Source organism: Dasypus novemcinctus, chromosome 31 (assembly GCF_030445035.2).
Source record: "Dasypus novemcinctus isolate mDasNov1 chromosome 31, mDasNov1.1.hap2, whole genome shotgun sequence".
NCBI classification, from domain to species: domain Eukaryota; kingdom Metazoa; phylum Chordata; class Mammalia; order Cingulata; family Dasypodidae; genus Dasypus; species Dasypus novemcinctus.
In genome coordinates this window covers 31,478,788-31,497,686 of record NC_080703.1, presented here as the reverse complement: position 1 = coordinate 31,497,686, position 18,899 = coordinate 31,478,788, and the positions used below count along the sequence as shown (strand labels likewise).

At 44.7% G+C, this 18,899-nt stretch overlaps 1 protein-coding gene across 1 annotated transcript in view; it reads left to right on the top strand.

The window, feature by feature from the left end:
* Positions 1–8,917: 8,917 nt before the first annotated feature.
* The window catches only part of LOC101441286 (SH2B adapter protein 1-like), a 55,489-nt gene continuing 45,507 nt past the window's right edge, over positions 8,918–18,899 (top strand). The window contains 4 exon segments of the mRNA XM_071212845.1: positions 8,918–9,011; positions 11,056–11,237; positions 11,681–12,302; positions 12,305–13,112. Coding sequence (XP_071068946.1) covers positions 8,918–9,011; positions 11,056–11,237; positions 11,681–12,302; positions 12,305–13,112 — 1,706 coding nt within the window.

Sequence of the window (18,899 nt, the reverse complement as noted above, 5' to 3'; positions counted from 1 at the left end):
TACCCAGGGGAAGAAACAAAAATAGTCACTGCTTAATCCAATCTAAGGCACACTCATAATTGACACGGGAGAGAAGGGCATTTTTTTTTTGGTCCCAAGTGGTTTTATTTTGGGCACTTTTCAGTTGGAACACTAATTCATCACTTTCACTTTCAGAAGCATGTTTGGCCAGAGGTTGGGCAATGATATCATATGGAAGGAGTCAGAAACGAGAGTCCTTGGAAGAACAAATCTTGTTTTTTAAGCTATTTGCACATTTAGATAGCCTATCTGTCATTACACTAATTCCTGAGGAAATCAAATAAGACAACCACTCAATTTACTCTTTAATTTACTCATCAAGATACGCAGGAAGAGACTGAAGGAGATCACTGGGTCTGCAGGGATTAGGGAATCAGCTTAAAAGGAACAAAGTAATTCTCCTTCTCAGGAAAGCTTCATTTGCTCTTTCAAGATTAAGCTATAAAAATGAGTCCTGTTGAGAGCTTAGAATAGATCCTACCAACACAAAAGCCATTTCTGGAGGCCCTAGAACACACAGCCACCAGTTAGACTTCTTTGCTTCTTTTCAATTCCAATATATATGAAATTACATGCCATGAGTTAAGTAGTTAAAAAGCATATTTCTTTTGCTATTACTGTGGCCATGTTAGTGCATAAATAATTTCAAACCCTCTTATTTATGAACTGCCTTATGCTCCTATAGCAGAGTTTCTGGAAAATCCCTTAAGGTAGTATCTTTTCCAGCTGTGGTGACAAATAGCACACATGGGTTGGTTTAACAGCAGGAATTTATTAGCTCCTAGTTTCAGAGGCTAGAAGACTTACTTCCTTCTAAGGTATTAGTGTTCTGGCTGCCAGAAATCCTTGGGTTCCTTGGCTTTCCTGTCACATGGCAATGTCATTGCCTTTCTCTTTTAGTTACCTTTGACTTCTACCCTGAGGCTTTTTTTTTCTATAAAAGCCTCTTGTAATAGGATTAAGGTCCACCCTGATTCAGTTGGCCACAGCTTAACTTAAATTAACATCTTCAAAAGGTCCTGTTTACACTGGGTTCACACCCACAGGAGTGGGTTAAGATTAAGAGCATGATTTGTTTTGTTTTGTTTTGTTTCTTGGGTACAAAACGTAATTTTCCAGAGGGGTCAAAGTCTTCATTGAGCATTCAATGTGCATTTCCTAAGATCTACTCTTAGCTTGCAATTACGTAGAATGCAAATGTCCTCTCCACTGCTTGCCACCCACCCGAAGGGCCCAGATCATAATTTTGCAGTGCAAGCCCAACTTGTTATTACATGAAGTGGCAGTATTCTCCTCTCCCACATGACAGCTTGTAGAATGCCATTTCTATGAACAGCACCTTTTAAACTAATTCTTACATGACATCTATCAAGCATGGTAGCTTATGAATGCTTAGAATTCCCAAGTACCCTCAATATTTGGATAACCTTTCCCTTGCTTTAACTGATTCTTGGTCCTCTACATAGGAACAGGGTAACGTGAGCCATTTCTTCCTGATTTTCCTAAACTCTGCCCATTTTTATTTTTGAGACTTTTGTCAGTCTCCCTGACTTTCTAAATTTGGTCCTGGCAAACAGCATATGCTTGTTTTTTTCTTGGAGACAGGGAAATAAAAATGCTTTTAGATTCATCCCAGTCATATCATTGTCTTGACTTTCTGCAATAGTCCCCATTGCACACTTCTCTCTCCCTCTCTTTCTCATTCTCTTTCTTTCTGCCCCTGTCTTTCTCACGCTCACCAAGTTCCAAACATGGCTCTTTCCTGGAGTCAGGGCCAGGGACTCCCTTCTTAGTGCTCCCAAATTACACATACATAAATGACACGTGCTATCTCCCAGCAAAGCTCATCTTCCAAAAATGGATGTGATTTTGGAAAACAATCAAATGTCATTAAAGCTAACTCTATAAATGATTCCAGTGATTAGGCTGAGTAATTCCATCATTTAGTTGGTTTTTATTATGTCTAAAAGGCATTTATTTATAGAATATTGTTTGAGTTCCAGGTGCTGTGCTAGTGGCTAGGTATAAAGTAGTAAACAAACAAGGATGGCATCTGCACCTATGGAGTTAATGATTTAGAGAATGTGCACAAACATAAAAATTAGGCTATTATTTGCAATGGTTTCTGCTGTCCATATAATGGAATCCTGATATCCATGCCTTGTAAACCAGTTATTTACCAAACCAGCAGCTCTGACACCTTCCAATTCAACTCTGATTTATTTACCAGTACAAGTTTCGAAAGCTAATTTAAACAAAACATGGTTCTATTCAACCAGAGCTATTGCTTTCATCTTAGCTGTAGGTTTGCAAGGTAATTTGTTATGCTACATGGTCATTTTGCTTTATTTTGTTTTTGTTAAAGCAGAAAAAGGTGCATGAATAGTTAAATCTATGCATTTGGACTTTTGCAAATGGAGTGATTTACCTGGGTAGATAAGTGCGTTGTATTAATGTTTTCTAGGACAAACTGGGTAAGAAAGAGACTATAAGGGGCAATGGGAATGATATCAAATATTTGGCTCTTTAAAAGAACTTGAGTATTTAGCAGAGCATTATTTGATTTATTACCTGAGATATTTTCTGACCCGTGTCTGTTGGGTTCTCTGAGAGGCAGACGCTGAGGTCTCAGTGGATAATACCTGTGAGGGATAAAGGGCAAGGAAACCAGATTGTTCAGGGAGAGCCTCAGACCACAGTGCAGGGTGATAAGGTCTTGGCCAAGCACCAACCCAACAGGGCTCCGGAGCTAAGGCTGTCCTTAAGAGAAGTCCTTGGGGAAGAGGTAGACAGGGCCTAGTCCACCCCACCGTGATCAGTCATTGGCTGGGGACTGTGAGAAGAGCAATGCCATCGATCCAAAGTAGACTTCCTGGTGTTCTGCTATAGACTTATTGTGATTCTAGCAATGGGAGAACTTTCGTCATTCATTTGCAGGCAGTGGCCACTGGAGGTTCTGAGGGCAGGGTGAGGGAAAAACAGGTGTAATATGGGGGCATTTCGGGACTTGGGAATTATCCTGAATGACATTGCAATGACAGATACAGGCCGTTACATATCTTGCCATAACCTACAGAACTGTGTGAGATAGAGTAAAACTACAAGGCAAACTCTAATCCATGCTTAGCGGCAATGCTCCAAAATGTGTTCATCAATTGCAATGAATGTACCACACTAATGAAGGATGTTGTTAATGTGGGTAAATGGGGGCAGTGTGAGGAGTGGAACATATGGGAATTCCCTATATTTTTTATGTCGCATATATGTAATCCAAGTATCTTTTAAAAAATAAAATAAAATAAAGTAAAAATACATTAAAAAAAAAAAAGGTGAGGTGGCTGTTGTAGGCGCTGCTTCTGGAGGCTATAATCTACCCATTGTGGCTGAATGGAAGGTTCTTCACTGAAGGCAGATGGGAGCCTTATATCCCCCCAGTTGCCACAGGCCCCAAGTATGGCCTTTAGCCTGTGATCATTTTTTTACTGGGGCAATTAGACTTTGCAGCATCCCTTGCTTGTTAGAGATGTCACACAGGAATAGCAAGAAAGAAGTAGTCTTCCTTTTTTATTCCCAAATAGACTATAGAGGTGCATGATTGTGACAATTGTTTGAGGGAAAAGTCTTTGTGTTTGTCAAAAACCTGAATCACAGCCAAGTGGGGAATTCTGTGATCTGAGAAAGTCATTGCCTTACCCAGATGGGGAGGAGAGTGGAAGTGGAAGAAGTGACTGGAGAAACTCAAGCACCTGGGCTGAATGCTGGTGGGAGAGGGACAGAATGAGGAAATTCAGACAGATGAGGGATCTGGGAGTATGGATTGGGGACAGCACTTCTATACGTGGCAGTGAAGCTAAGCCCTATATTTGGGGTCTTGGCTGAGAGGATGACAGTGGAGCTGAGATCATCAGCCATCAGACCAGGGGGAAGAAGCCTTCTCTTAAGCAATCTGCCCAAAGGGTACATCTGAACAATTTATCCACAAAGAAGGGACACTCGTTTCCAGTCTGCACAGTTTCCTTTCACACTCGCAGGGCCCCTGCCAATGAATTGCTTTCTAGATGGAGCCTGAGAAAATGACAGTCTTGGAAGCTTCTCCAGCCAAGCAGGGTGTGAGCAGGAGAGAATAAGTGCCAGGTGGGGGGTTTATGACGATGGGACACCCGCCTCCTCACCAGGTCCTGTGCTCCGGCCCAGGGCCAGAAAGTCTAGACTGTCTCTCTCTGGGGTCCAGAGGAGTGCTGAGATGGTACTGAATTCAGAAGACCCGAAGAGCCCTGGAAATGGAATAAGGAGCTTCTCTAGAGGAGGGGGAACTCTAATCCCACGCCCATGTGAGCATCAGTGAACGGCAAGTGGGTCAATACTGTTGATGGAGAGTCCATTGCCCACCCCCCCACCCCCACCCCCGCATGCAGTACGTAACCCCCTGGGACTCAGGGACAACTCTGACGAGATATGAAGAGGATCTTGAATTGTCTGAGAATCTCTTATATGAGCACAGTTACTTAAATCCGAGGTTAAATTTCTACCCTTCTGAGGCATAGAAGCCCAAAGTAGGTGAATAGGGGAAAATTAAAGGTACTTCTATTTGTTTCAACGACACCATTTTGTCTTCCTGATTTAGTTTGTGGCCTGAATTTAGAAGCCCCTTTACATTCGTAAATAACCCAGTTCCAAGTTGAAGTTAGTTGCCCAAGTTCTCAGATATACTGAAGTAGGAACACAGGACTCTGACCCTGGCTTTCAGGTTTCAGCGCCATTGTTTTTTAACTTAGAGCTTCACACTTCCTTTCTGCCACGATTTAGGAAGCCCAAATAGTACTGTGTGGTGGTTTATCAGCACACAGCAGGTGCTAGATAAATGCATGGTGGTGAATGTTAATTGACTCATTTGCTGCATCCCTGAAGGCCAGATTAGCAGCACATGCAAGGCTGAGAGACTTTAATCCTGTGCTTTGATTAGCAAACCAGGATGAGCCTAAGCGAGTTAGAGGAAGGGAGAGAGGCAGCAAAAACTGGGATTTTAAATGATCAGAACCGCTGATCTGTTTACACACATGATGCCAGAATCTTGTTGATGAATGTTACAGGAGCATTGCAACAGCCAAACGTCTGTGCATAGAGTTAGCACCCTGCATTGGTAGCTAGAGCCAAGTTTGCATATCTTTCTTGTGAAGCTATCACCTACTATTAAGCCCAGACAGCAGGTCTCCATTCTATGGGGCTCATTGGGCACACCCTTTCCTCTCTGACTGCCCACCCCACAACCAGGAAGTCTGGGAGCCAGAACGATTTATTTCATTTCTCAAACTCAAAGTGTTTTATGATCTTCCATTGATTCACAAAGAAATATTAGGCTTTAACACACACGTACAAAGCAAAATGTGCATTTGCTGAGAGATTTCCTAATTTATGGATCCATTTTGTGAGCTGAAAATTTAGTGCTTCAAAGAAAGCTCTACAAAAAGGGCAAACAACCCAAATGCCAACAACGAGGGCATGGATAAGGGAGCTGGGGTGCAGTCACACATGAAATGCTACTCAGCAATAAAAAAAAAAAAATGGATATACATACAGCATCACGGATGTATCTCAACAGCCTTCGGCTGAGCAAAAGAGGCCAGGCACACAAAATAATAGTAATTCATATAAAAATTCCACATCAGGCAAATCCAAGATTTGGTGAAAAGTGTCAAAAAAGTGATTGTTTTCAGAGCAAGGTCTGGAAAAGGGCACAAGGGAACTTTCTGGAATGATAATATTGTATATTAGAGATCTCTGTGTTTTAATATATGGATATTATACCTCGATGAAACAAATTATTTGAATTTTAAAAAGTGAAGTGCTCAAATGACTGAACAAATGGCTTCAGATAGAGATGTCAAGGGTCCACATTGGTGACTGCCATTGTTTGCGTTGTCTCCAAGATCACATCTATTTTCCTTGGCAGCACTGGACTCCATTGAAACAAGTGCTGGATGGTTTTCTTAGTGAACAGACATTGGGGTAATATAACTCTTTGAATAATTGGTCATCGGCTATATAGAGAATATTTTAAGTTGTTTTTAATAAAGAAGGCTTATTAGGTACTTTACACAACCAAGACATATATCAGATACATGCCATAAAAATGGTGAAGTATTTTTTATAAAATTTCTCACCATTCCTTTTTCTAAAGAAGCTTGGAGTCAAAGATTTCAGCAGAAGTTGTGATATTTCAAAATTATGAGTTAACCCTTGTTCATTATTTAATTTATGGCATTGTGTATAATAATAGTGACTGAGGAGGTTGTTATAAAGATCAAATCTAGTGTCATATATAACAGAACCTTGTAAATCATAAAGCACTATATTGGTGTATGTTATTATTGCTGTGATTACTATTTGAATTAATGGAAGCCTTGGGCAGACTTTTTAATCTTTAATTTAGAAGAAAGCTGAGGACAAAATGTGTCAAATTGGCATAATATCCTCCAACAATGTCTTCAACTGATTTTCTGTAAAAATTGTGACTCTTTATATTTGGCCATATATATTTTCCCACCCTCATCCCACATTCTAGCACATTTTCCATTCACCCTAATCTTCAACAATCACCAACCCAAATATGCTATTAAAACTTTGCCTAGGAAACTAAAACACAGCATATTTTGACAATCGCAGGCTACTTGGTGCAGGGCAGATGCAGGGATCGATGAGCAAGGGAAGGGATAAATTTACCTCTTTAAATCACTGCCTCAGCTTGTTTCAGTGTAAAATACCTGGGACTTTCTTTTTGCTGAGTAAGCTCTTTTCCTTCTCTAATTATTTTCTGATGGCTACATTTGCTGAACGAATTTTACTTTAGCTTCATAAAAATAGAAGTATCAGGTAAATAGAATTTGGCACCATCTGCTTGGAACTTAGTCATGATGCCTTTTCCTAGATGATAAAAACTTGGAAGTGCTAAATGCACATTGAAAGCAATATTGCAGTAGTTTAATGTACAGGTGTCTAAGCCTCTGTTGGCAAGATGGACAAGGGAACTTAGAGGCTGAATGTAATTGCCTTAGGCTTTAGGAAATTAAAGAACCTGCGAGAACTTCCTTCAGGTTTCTGACTTTTTGTTGGGAATCCGTATTAAGTATCTCAGAGTCTACTTAGTGCAGATGATTTGTTGGCTGTTTCTACAAATTTCAGAATTAGTTGAAGCAAACAGATTTTTGTAGTGCATTTTTAATCTTAAGCACTCCCTTCATAAGAACAAATAGTGTCCATATTCAAATGTTGAAGATTTTCATTGATAACTTGGCAGAAGGGGAGAGGCAGTTTGGCAATAGTGTTTTCAAGTGTGGACTCTGAAATTTGAAAGAACTCTCTTTATCATTTCCTAGGTATGTCTTCTGTAACCACTTAAACTTTCCTAAGCCTCAACTTTCGGATTGATAAAGTGCAAGTATTAGTAGTAACTATTTTGGTTATCAATCGTGTAATAAACCACCTCCAAACTTAGTGGCTTAAAACAATTTATTACATGATTCTGTGGGATTACTGGGTGATCCTTTTCTTTCATGTGGTATCAGCTGGGGGTGCTAGGAAGCAGCCTAGACCACAGGCTCAGTTAGAGCTTCTGACTGGTGGTCCTTGGTTTTCCTCCACATGGCTGCTGGAGCTGCCTCACAACATGGTCACCAGGCTCCAACAATCCCAAGCATATGAACCCAAGAGAGAGACTGTGGAAACTTTCAGGCCAGTTAATTCTGATTAGGTCCAGAATTGTCACAACACCATTTCTACCATGTTCTCTTGTTTAATTGCAAGGAGTAAGTAAAATAAAATAAAATGGAAGCATTTTAACCCAGAAACTTAGTAGATAGCAAATCCTTATTGAGTTGTTGCTGATGTTGAAAGTAAGTCAGCATCTATTACAATTTAGATAAGCAGGATAACGACACTGGAGGGGATGGCATTAGAACATTTGTACTGAGGCTTGGGAGAATGAAATTTATGGAAGTACCATAAGAGTAGCATCTTTAAAGTTCATCTGGTCAACAGCCCTCATTTTACAGTTGGGGATCCAAAGAGTGGCATGACTTCCTTAAGGTGACACTGTTCATGGTATAGTTAAGTTTGCAACTAAGCTCCTACCAAGCCTGTTTTCTTTTCAGTAGGAAAGTTTCTTCCCTTTTCTGGGGCCTCAGTTCTTTCATCTGTAAAAAGGGGCTAAAAATAATATGAGTTTGAAAATGCTATATCAGTGAATTAGTTCTCATTACAGAGCCTGACATGTAGTTCATGCTCAATAACTGTTCGATGCTACTTTACAATAATTCTTCCTAGTATTACCATTATTGCCATTCTCATGCTGTATTAATTGCTGCTTGAGCACATCTTATTTGGATTAAAGTTTTTCTGGATTTCATGTCTAAGTAGCAGCTTCTGAAATGTAAAAATAGGAGGTTGGTGTAGCAGTTTTGTGGTATTTATGAATTTAAAAAGCAGATACTAGATTGTGAATTGGTCTGTTCCTCTGGGTATATTAGATTGTATTGCATTTAGAGGTTTCGCTCTTACTTGAATCAATTATGATTAAGGCTTTGATTGGGCCATGTCAGTAGGATGATGAGTCCCCACCTACCCCTTTGGTGGATGGGAACTCACAGAGAAAACCACAGATAGAGGAGTTAATTGGAGTTTTGATACTGGTGCCCCAGGAAGTAAACACACAGAGAAGCAGGTATGCAATGAAAGAGAGCAGGCTCCGTTAGACGTGGCAGAGGCCCCAGGAAGAGAGACGAATCATCAGCCTGATAGTCTACAGTTGGCCTTGTGGAGATAGCAGAGCAGCTGAGTCCTGAAAGAAATGATCCCTGGGAATGAGACAAATCTTATCACAGCCTACATCTGATATTGGAAGATGTTAGGACCATGGAGCCTTAAGAGGAAGAAGCAGCCTGAATTTCTGCAGATGTTTGCAGCCATCTTGCTCCAACGTGTGGCAATAGATTTTGGTGAGGAAAGTAACTTAAGTTTTATGGCCTGGTGACTGTATCTTTCTACCCTAAATAAATACCCTTTATAAAAGCCCACAGATTTCTGGTATTTTGCATCAGCACCCCTTTGGCTGACTAATAGAGTTGGCATTGTTTGAAATCCACTTTACTATTTTCAGCATGCTTCAAAACTCTGTATCATTTATTTCCTGTCTCTGAAGAGTCCACTGCGGTCACCCCTCGGGTTGAAGTGTGGTTTGCTGGCCTGGCAGGGGGGCGGCCGCGGTAGGCCCAATTCCAAGCCGCTGCCCCCATAATAGGGTGGCTGGTCGGACTCACCGCCACCCCTAAAGGGAGCTCGGCATGGGCACAGAGTGCCCTCGGGTCTCCCCTTCTCAGCAGTCATGGTTCCGCGGCAGCCCCTCCTCCCAGATAGTGCCACACGATGCCTTATGAGGCAACACCTTTCTTCTTCTTTCTCCCTGCGCAGGCGCAGGGCGGAAAATTCCAGTCTGCCCTTTTCCCCTCCCCCGACAGCAGCAACAGCCAGGCGTGGGTGGGAAACTCAAGTCTGCCCTCTACCCCAGCAACAGCAGCCACCAATCCCTAAACCCTGCCACTTCCCCCAGCAACAGCGACAGCCAATCCCTAACCACCACCCCTCCCCCTTCCAGTACCTCCCACTGACCTTTCTCCGGCAACCAATCAGAACAGGGCGTGGCTTCGACCAATCAGCCTTCCCCACCCCCTATAAATCTGTTGCCTCTCCCTCAATAAAGTTGGACTTGTGTGTTTACCTTGTCTCCATGGTAGTTCTTCTGCCGTGCGCCCTCCAGTCCTGAGAGCCCCCGACAAGGGCCTGGCCTCCCTTGTCCCCAGTTCGTCGCCTGCTTCTCCGGGTGACCCCTTCGTTGCCGGCTTTGCCGGGCGACCCCGTCAGTCGAACCGCGCAACCCCTGTGAGACCAACCCCTTGTCTGCTGCCAGACCGACCCCTCGTCCCAAGTGGGACCGACCCCTCGTCCTAAGCTGGACCGACCCCTTGTCCGCAGCCAGACCCCACCTCTACCGACCGAGCAAGTTGCCGCAGCTGGCGCCCAACGTGGGGCAAAGCAACCCCACCACAGCCTCACTCCATAACCTGGCGGCCACCCCCCGCTTCCTCTCTTCTCACCGTGGGGCTTCTCTCGTGCAACATTGCTGCTACCTGAGCCTTGGCTACCTCATATGATCCACGGCGGTCTGGGAGAATCACTGGATGGCTTTCTCCTTCCATGTCGGGGGCTTATACCGACCCGCTATGATTAAGAGGAGCCTTGGATTTCTCAGGAGCACACGCTTGCACGTCTGAAGTAACCTACCACAGCCCTATGCCCTCCTCTCTTCTCACCCCTATCTTTTCGCTCTGCATTGCTGCTCCTGAACCTTGGTGACCTCATACGATCCACGGCGGTCTGGGAGAATCGCTGGATGGCTTTCTCCTTCCATGTCGGGGGCTTATACCGACCCGCTATGATTAAGAGGCGCCAATAGAACTCTCAGGAGCACGTGCCTGAGCACCTCCACCCCTGCCTTCACCTCTGCCTCCTCCCCTCCGCACTTGCTCCCCTTTACCTTGCTCCACTGCTCGTCATTCCGCCTTCCCCTCGTCGGGGCCTTCCTTTGGCCCGCAACCACCGTCGCAGTCCCATCGGCTCTGACCCCTCGTCTCACCGCGCACCTCGGCTCCCATCGCTGCGCTCTCAAGGTAAGGGCCCCTTTTCTTATCGGCTCCAAAAGGCCATTAGCAATGGGTAACATCCTTTCTGCTAAGCAAGCCCCGCAAGCTCGGGCCCTCGCCGGTCTCCTAGACACTCACCGGTGTAAGATCTCTTTGAAACAGCTCCAAGTATATTGGGACCTTCTTCTCCCCTTTAATCCGTGGCTTACCACGTGTCAGCTCTGGGACCCGGATACCTACACTCGCCTTATAGATAGGGTCACTTCTGCTGTGGAGCAGGAAGGTAAAAGATTCCCTCCTGGCTTATTACCGGCACTTTTTACCATCCGCTCCTGCCTTCAAGGCGCCCCTACCATCGACTCCTTCCGACCGCGCCACTGCCGCCGCCGTGATTGTCAGGACGGCGACTTTAACCGGGATCCTAATCGGGATCCTGATGCCAGCTCCGACTCTGACTCTGAGTCACTTGTCGAGCGCCTTAATAACGCGCTCGAAGATTGTCCCCCTAAACAGTGTAATCTTGCAGTGTCGAGCGCTGGTGAAGATGGCGAACTTCCGCCTTCTTCCTCGCTCGAAAAGGGGAGGCACTCTCAAGATGGCGAACTTCCGCCTTCTTCCTCGCTCGAAAAGGGGAGGTCCCTTTACCCCTCCCTCCCCCCAATGACTTCCTGCCTGGGTGGGCCGGAAGCTCCCTCCCCGCCATTTTACCCCTCCGCGCAGGGCGGTCCGCGACCATCTTGTAGCCCACGGCCATTTTGTGGCCCGCCGCCATTTTGTAGTACCGCTGGGGATGGCCCGCAGCCATTTTGTAACACCGTATGGGCAATGGCTCCTCTTGCGCCCTCCGCGCCAGCGGCCCCCCCCAGCTCCGCCTCCCCTGGGCAGCCCCCTCCATCCGATCCGTGGCAAGCTGCCACACGCATGGCCCCCTCTAGCCTATTTTTGGACCCGTATTCCTCCCCTGCGAGTTCTGTGAGTCCCATGCCCGGGCTGCTGCCCTGGACTTTGCCCGCCGTTTCCGCCTCTACCTGGCCTCCCACCCCCAATATGCGGGGCCGGGGGCTGAGGCTGCCTTCTCCCGCCGTTTTGCTGAGCTCTTCCTGCAGCACTTTGAAGCTGAGGTGGCCCAGGCCTCTGGCTCCCTCTCACCACCCGTCTTGGTTCCCCTGAGTCCTGGAGCGGAGATCCCACCACATGACCTGTCCCTTGAGAGCTGCAGGGTGGGTGGACCCCTGGCTGTGCTGGGCCCTTCTCGGTCATCTGAGGACCTGGCCAGCCCCCTCCCTTCCTCAGTCTCTTCCTCTTCTACAACCTCCTCGAAGCCGAAGCTAAAGAAACGCTTCTCCCTCCGCTCAGTGGGTCGCTCTGTCCGCAGTTCAGTCCGTGGAATCCTGCAGTGGCGGGGGACCGTTGACCCACCCTCTCCAGCTGGGCCCCTGGAGACCTCCTCAGGCCCCCCAGTCTTAGGAGGAAACAGCAACTCCAACTCCTCTGGTGGGGCTGGGACCATTGGTAGGGGACTGGTTGGTGACGAGACGTCCCCTGGGGAAAGATGGACTCACCGTTTTGAGAGGCTGAGACTGAGTCGGAGATGGGGGGCCTGAAGGATGGAACAGGGATGGTGCAGAGGGAAGAGCTGCTGAGTTTCATGGGGGCTGAAGAGGCAGCCCCTGACCCAGCTGGAGTGAGCCAGAGAGGAGGGGCAACCGGGCCTACCTCAGGGGGAGGAGGGCAACCTCAGTGGCAGAAGTGCCGCTTACTGCTTCGGAGTGAAGGAAAAGGAGGAGGAGGAGGAAGTCGCCTGGAGTTCTTTGTACCACCCAAGGCTTCTCGGCCCCGACTCAGCATTCCCTGCTCCACTATAACAGACGTCCGAACGACCACAGCCCTGGAGATGCCTGACCGGGAGAACACATTCGTGGTTAAGGTGGAAGGCCCCTCAGAGTATATCCTGGAGACAGCCGATGCGCTACATGTGAAGGCCTGGGTGTCTAATATCCAAAAATGCCTGAGCCCAGGACCTTGCCCTGCCACCAGCCCCCGCCCCATGACCCTCCCTCTGGCCCCTGGGACCTCATTCCTTGCAAGGGAGAACACAGACAGCCTGGAGCTGCCCTGCCTGAATCACTCAGAGAGTCTGCCCAGCCAGGATCTGCCGCTGGGACCCAGCAAGAGCAATGACCGCCTGTCACAGGGGCCATATGGAGACCTCTCGGACCGCCCCTCCACATCCATCTCCCCCAGTTCTGCCTCCATTGCTGCCTCCCATTTTGACTCAATGGAACTGCTTCCCCCAGAATTACCCCCTCGCATCCCCATTGAAGAGAGACCTCCAGCAGGGACAGTTCAGTCCCTCTCAGCTCCCTACCCTCCCCTGGACACTCCAGAAACAGCCACAGGGTCACCCCAGCAACAGCAGCCACCAATCCCTAAACCCTGCCACTTCCCCCAGCAACAGCGACAGCCAATCCCTAACCACCACCCCTCCCCCTTCCAGTACCTCCCACTGACCTTTCTCCGGCAACCAATCAGAACAGGGCGTGGCTTCGACCAATCAGCCTTCCCCAGCCCCTATAAAACTGTTGCCCCTCCCTCAATAAAGTTGGACTTGTGTGTTTACCTTGTCTTCGCGGTAGTTCTTTTGCCGTGCGCCCTCCAGTCCTGAGAGCCCCCAACAAGGGCCTGGCCTCCCTTGTCCCCAGTTCGTCGCCTGCTTCTCCGGGCGACCCCTTCATCGCCGGCTTTGCCGGGCGACCCCGTCAGCCGAACCGCGCAACCCCTGTGAGACTGACCCCTCGTCTGCTGCCGGACCGACCCCTCGTCCCAAGTGGGACCAACCCCTCGTCCTAAGCTGGACCAACCCCTCGTCCGCAGCCAGACCCCACCTCTACCGACCAAGCAAGTCGCCGCAGTCCACAGCTAAATAGTGCAAAGTCTGACAATTGAGAATGAAGCTTGTTTGCTTATTTTCCACAAACATGAGGCAAGATGGCCATGTGATCTTAAACAACATCTATACATCAGCAATTCCTATGTTACAGATTCAGTCCGGAGTTAAGTATCCACCTGTCCATTTAGCAACATTATTAGGATGTCTAAGAGGCATCTCAAATTTAACATGGTCAAAATCAAATAACTGATCTTTCCATTAAAACTGCTTCCATCTTCCACATTTCAGTTGATGTCAACTCTATCTTTCCATTTGCTCAGGCCAAAAGATGAGAAGCCAAAATATTTAGCTTTATCCTTGACTTTTCTGTTTTTCTCATACTCCATATCCATTTTTAAAAAAGAATATCTACTGACTCTACCTCCAAAATATATTTGGATTAATAACTCTTACCACCTCCATGTATCACCCTGGTGTAACCCATTGGCATCATCTCTCTCAAAGATTTCTGCAATAGCTTCTCACTGGGTCTCCTGTTTTCCACCCTTGCTGCCCTAACTCTTATTCTCAATATAGTACCCAAAGAGAGCCTTTCAAAACATAGGGCAGATCTTTTCACATCTCTATTGACTCTGTGCAGTATTCCCTAGAGTCAAATCTTAAGTTCTTTCAGTCTCACTAGGCTTTAGGTGATCTGCTTTTTTGCCACTTTGCAACTTCCTCTCTTATTACTCTTCCCCTTACTGTGCTTCTTTCCAGGCATTCTGGCCTCCTGGCTGTCTAGTAAACATACTTGGATACTTCCACCTTGGAAAGTTTGCTTATCTGATCCCTCCACCTATGGCATTCTTCCACCAGGTATTCATTTGTGCATTTAGATAATTCTCTCACCTTCTTCAAGCTTCACTTCACTCTCATCTTCAAAATGTTCTCTCTCCTGACCACCCTATTGAACAATGTAACCTGCTCCTATTCAACTCTCTCCCACATTGGTCATCCCCTTTTCTGAGCTGCTTTCTTTTTCTTTTCTTCATTTTTCTTTCTTTCTTTTTTTTTTTTTTTTTTTTTTTTTTTGCTATAGCACATATCACCTGCTAACATTTTGAATACTTTGGTGATTTATTTTACTTTGTCTCTTTCTCCTTGCTTGAATATAAACTCCATTAGATCTAGATCATTTACCTACTTTGTTTACTAATATATTCCAAATGCTTAGAACAGTGCCTGAAAGACTGATGGTTTAATAAATATTTGTTATTTAATGAACTAGAGCTAAACTAAAAGAAGCTGCCATTAAACTAAGATAGCTGCCTTTAAATTCTTGATGAGCTCTTCCACTCACAGGGCTTTCATACAAGGTCTACAGGATGACTTCCAAAGCTATTCTTTCTAGCTTCCATTGCCTTCTCTCACATACCTGACTTTAATATTCAGCTTCTGTCAGATATTTCCAAATAGACTGAAAGTTGAAGTTGGTGGATTTAATACTTGTTTGAGGGTGAGAGCTGGAAATACATGCTTGGAATTTTGATTTTGGAAGTGGTACAGTGATTGGTAATAATATATCTAGGTTATGGAAATGGACAGTAGAGGAGGAATGGAAGAAAAGAAAATTGGAGGTGTGAAAGTAAAAATTGGAGAGGCAAGGACATTGAATATACTGTTATGTACTAATCAACCTCATCAGGGCCCTTCTTGTAAGACATATTAGTGGAGAGGCAGATGATAAGCTGGATGTAATTTTTCAGTGGCTAGGAGAGAGTGATTAGGATCCGGTGTATAACTTCAGACTTCCATAAACCAAAAGATCACCCTGAACTCCTTAAATCTAATCTTTTCCAAGATCTACTGATTTTCCTCCAGTATAGCTCTAGAATCCATTCACCTCTCTCCATCTCCTCTGCTACTGCTTTACATCATATCCATGTAATTTCAAACCTAGATAATTGCTACAAACTCTTAACTGTAATTCTAAACCTCCAGGAGACCCAAGTGGCTTTGTAAAAATTGAGGTAATTTAATAAAATATTAAGTAAATAAATGTCATTTGTCTTAGGATCAGTTAGTGATAATATAATATAATGAACAAAATTGTTTTCCTACCACAACATCCATTGCCAACTTCCTTCTTTCTAATAGCAAAATCCTTTTAAAACTTTGTTTGGGTATCCACTTTCCTCTCTGCAATCCTGTGCTTAAGGCAAAGCTGATTCCATTCCCTGATTTGGAGAAAGCCTTATTAGCTTAAGAGCAGTGTTTCCTGAAAATGGATCTCTTGGCATTTGGGTGGGACCATGCGTCTTGGTACAGGACTATTTGTGTATTGCTGGACAATTAGCAGCCCAGGTTTTTCCCACTGAATCTCAGTAGAGCTCCCCAGTCATTTTCACAACTCAAAATGTCCCATGGTATTTTTGCCTCAGTTGTGAACCACTAATCTAAGGGTTCAGAGCAGGCACATGATTCCATCCTGAACATCAGGAAGTAATGAAAATTTTATTGAAGAGCACCTCGGAAAAATTTATTCACATTGTCAGTAAGCCCACAGGTTTTCCTCTGGATGACATCAGATGTATATTGGACACCTTGAATTGATATCTTGTACCATGTTGGAATTGAAGCCATTCTCAGGCATGGTAGAATAGATGGTCAGCAAAACCCTGGGCCCTTGACCTGCTAAATTAATCAACCTTGAAGTCCACATTCTCTTTGTATATCCTTTTGCATTAAAGAACACAATTTTTAGCCCTTAAGCCTGTTTGAGCTGGGGTTTCTTTTACTTGCAGCCTAAAGCACCCCAAAACTATATCCGGTCCTTAAATCTACCTGGATGAAAGGAACCAGATAGCTCATTACTTTTGAGTGGCAAAACTAAACTTGTATTAGAAGGCATTTCTTTCTCCTTATCCTCCTAATCCATTCAGAGAACTGATTTAAAAGCAGAGAAAAGCCATTTGAAGAAAGCATGCAGCTTTGTTGGTTAAACCAAATACATATTGATTTCCTTGCTAGAGGGAAGGAAAAATAAACTTCTGTCTCCTAGAGCTTAGTGGTACGATCTGTCCTTTGCTATTTTTAGACTGATCTATTAATTTTATTGTTTCCTTTTTTTAAAGGAAGGAGATTGCTTTTTGGACAGCTGGACTCAGGAACCAACCAATGGATCAACTTCACATTTTTAGGGATGCATACAATGGAAACGTTAAAAAAACAAAACAAAACAATACCAAAAAACTCCCAAACCTTCTAGATATTACAAGAAGGAACATTTCTATCCAGAGAACATGCTTTCTGCATCTATTAAGCAGAATAAAGGAACAGTAACCAGTCTTTATGACCAATTTAACCATTCAGGTCTGTCTTCTAATAACCACAGGTTAGAGGAAGGGGCAATCTGTGCAGCAGAAACAAGAGAGAAAAGTAAGGAGAGAAAGTTGGCAAAAAGTAAAGAATATTTACAAGGTCAGACATTTTTCTGGGTAATTCAAGGTGTAACTTACTTGAAAGTACTGATTATACAGCTGACTCGTTGTTTCAGAATTTATGCAGAAATAGGAAATGCATCTCTTTGATGTATTCCTTTCGGACAGGCCTTCATCTAGTAGATCACAGTAGACAGGGTTTCAATTCTCCAGGTCTTGATTCCTTCCCTTGAAGACGATAGAAAATTGGGCCGTAAACTTCTTCCGGAACATGGAGATGAGAGAAAAATCTACATTCCTTTGAAGTCTGTTTGGATAGTCATTATGAAAGCCTGAAAGGGCACTTAGACAATCGAAATTGCCTGGCAGTGAAAGGAGGTAGAAGGAGTGGGAGCAGGTGACTTGAATGACAGGGATGAGGACTTCAGGGGGTGTTGATGGACCTGAAATTGGCCTCCAGTCTTTCTCCCACCCTTTTCTGCCACACCCCACACAGAGAGTTTCCTAGTAAGTTTAATCTACTGTTAAGCATCAGTACCAATCCCTAGCAACTTCTATGGGCATCATAAGCAAACTACACAAAATCCCATGCTATGACATAGTAGCCCTCTGAGCTTTTCTCATATTGCTTCAATATTTATCTGGGTAGAAATTAGAAGTTCCTTATGTTGTTTTTGTAAACAATGATTTATTTTCTCCTTTCATGCTTCAAAGCATTAATAGTATCCATTGTCTCTTTTAAAACTTTTAGTGGACAATAGTGTTTTTCTAACTGCCCTGCATCTCAACCTCTTTCCCATGATTAGAAGATTCCAGAGTCTACTTTTCATTGTAGAAACCTAATATTGGACATCCATGCCTCCTATTCACTCAATCTCAATCTCTCTCCCTCCCTCCCCCTCCCCCTCTCCCTCTCCCTCTCCCTCTTTCCCTCTCCCTCTCCCTCTCTCTCCCTCCTTCTCCATCAACCCCCCTCCCCCCCTCTCCCCTCCCTCTCTGGGAGGTACTGGGAATTGAATCCAGTATCTTGTACATGGGAAGCAGTTAACCATCCAATAAGCTACATGTATGCCCCAAAATTGTCTTTTTTCTTTTTTTTCAATCTCTTAACAAGGGTGCAGACTATAGACTTGTGACCTGCAGTAGACTTCAAATCCAGAGCTAGTCACTAAAAGAGGGTGGTAGAAGAGAATCCCACTGTTGATCTACTGGAATCCTTTCTTTGATGTACCACTGCCAGTAGCAGCATCTGTGTCCTGCTCCAGCCAAGTGGCTGTGTAAGGTGGATGTTCAGTATTTGACAGCAGTGGCTTCCACGCCCTGGGCTGGTGCTCTGGCATGTTTTGACCTATGAGCCTGGCTACTTATCTTACCTTATTCCTGCCTGTTTTCTGAGTCTGATTCTTCAAACTGCTATGCTTAGGAGTGCAACATAAATCATCTTCTTATCCACCAAAGTTGATTTCCTCATCATCCCTGGAATTCATCTTCAAAGAAAACATGCCAAATTTACTATCTCATGAAGATACTTTAAACCCATGGTTCTTATCCATGGATGATTTTGCCCCACAGAGGACATTTGGTATTCATGGCTGACATGGTGCTACTGGAGTCTAGAGGGGGACAAAATACAGCCCCCACAAGAAAGAATTAACCACCCCAAAATGTCCATTATATCAAGGTTGAGAAACTCTGCTGTAAAGACAGATAGTCCTGGGTTTCTGTCTCTGGTCTGGTTTTTATCAGCTCTGGGAATTTGGGCAAGTCATTTAAACCCTATGAATCTCAGTTTCCACATTTATAGAATAGAAATAGAAAATGTCTTCCATGATTGCTCTTAGTATCAAAGGAAACTCTTTGGAAGGCCAGGCTCTC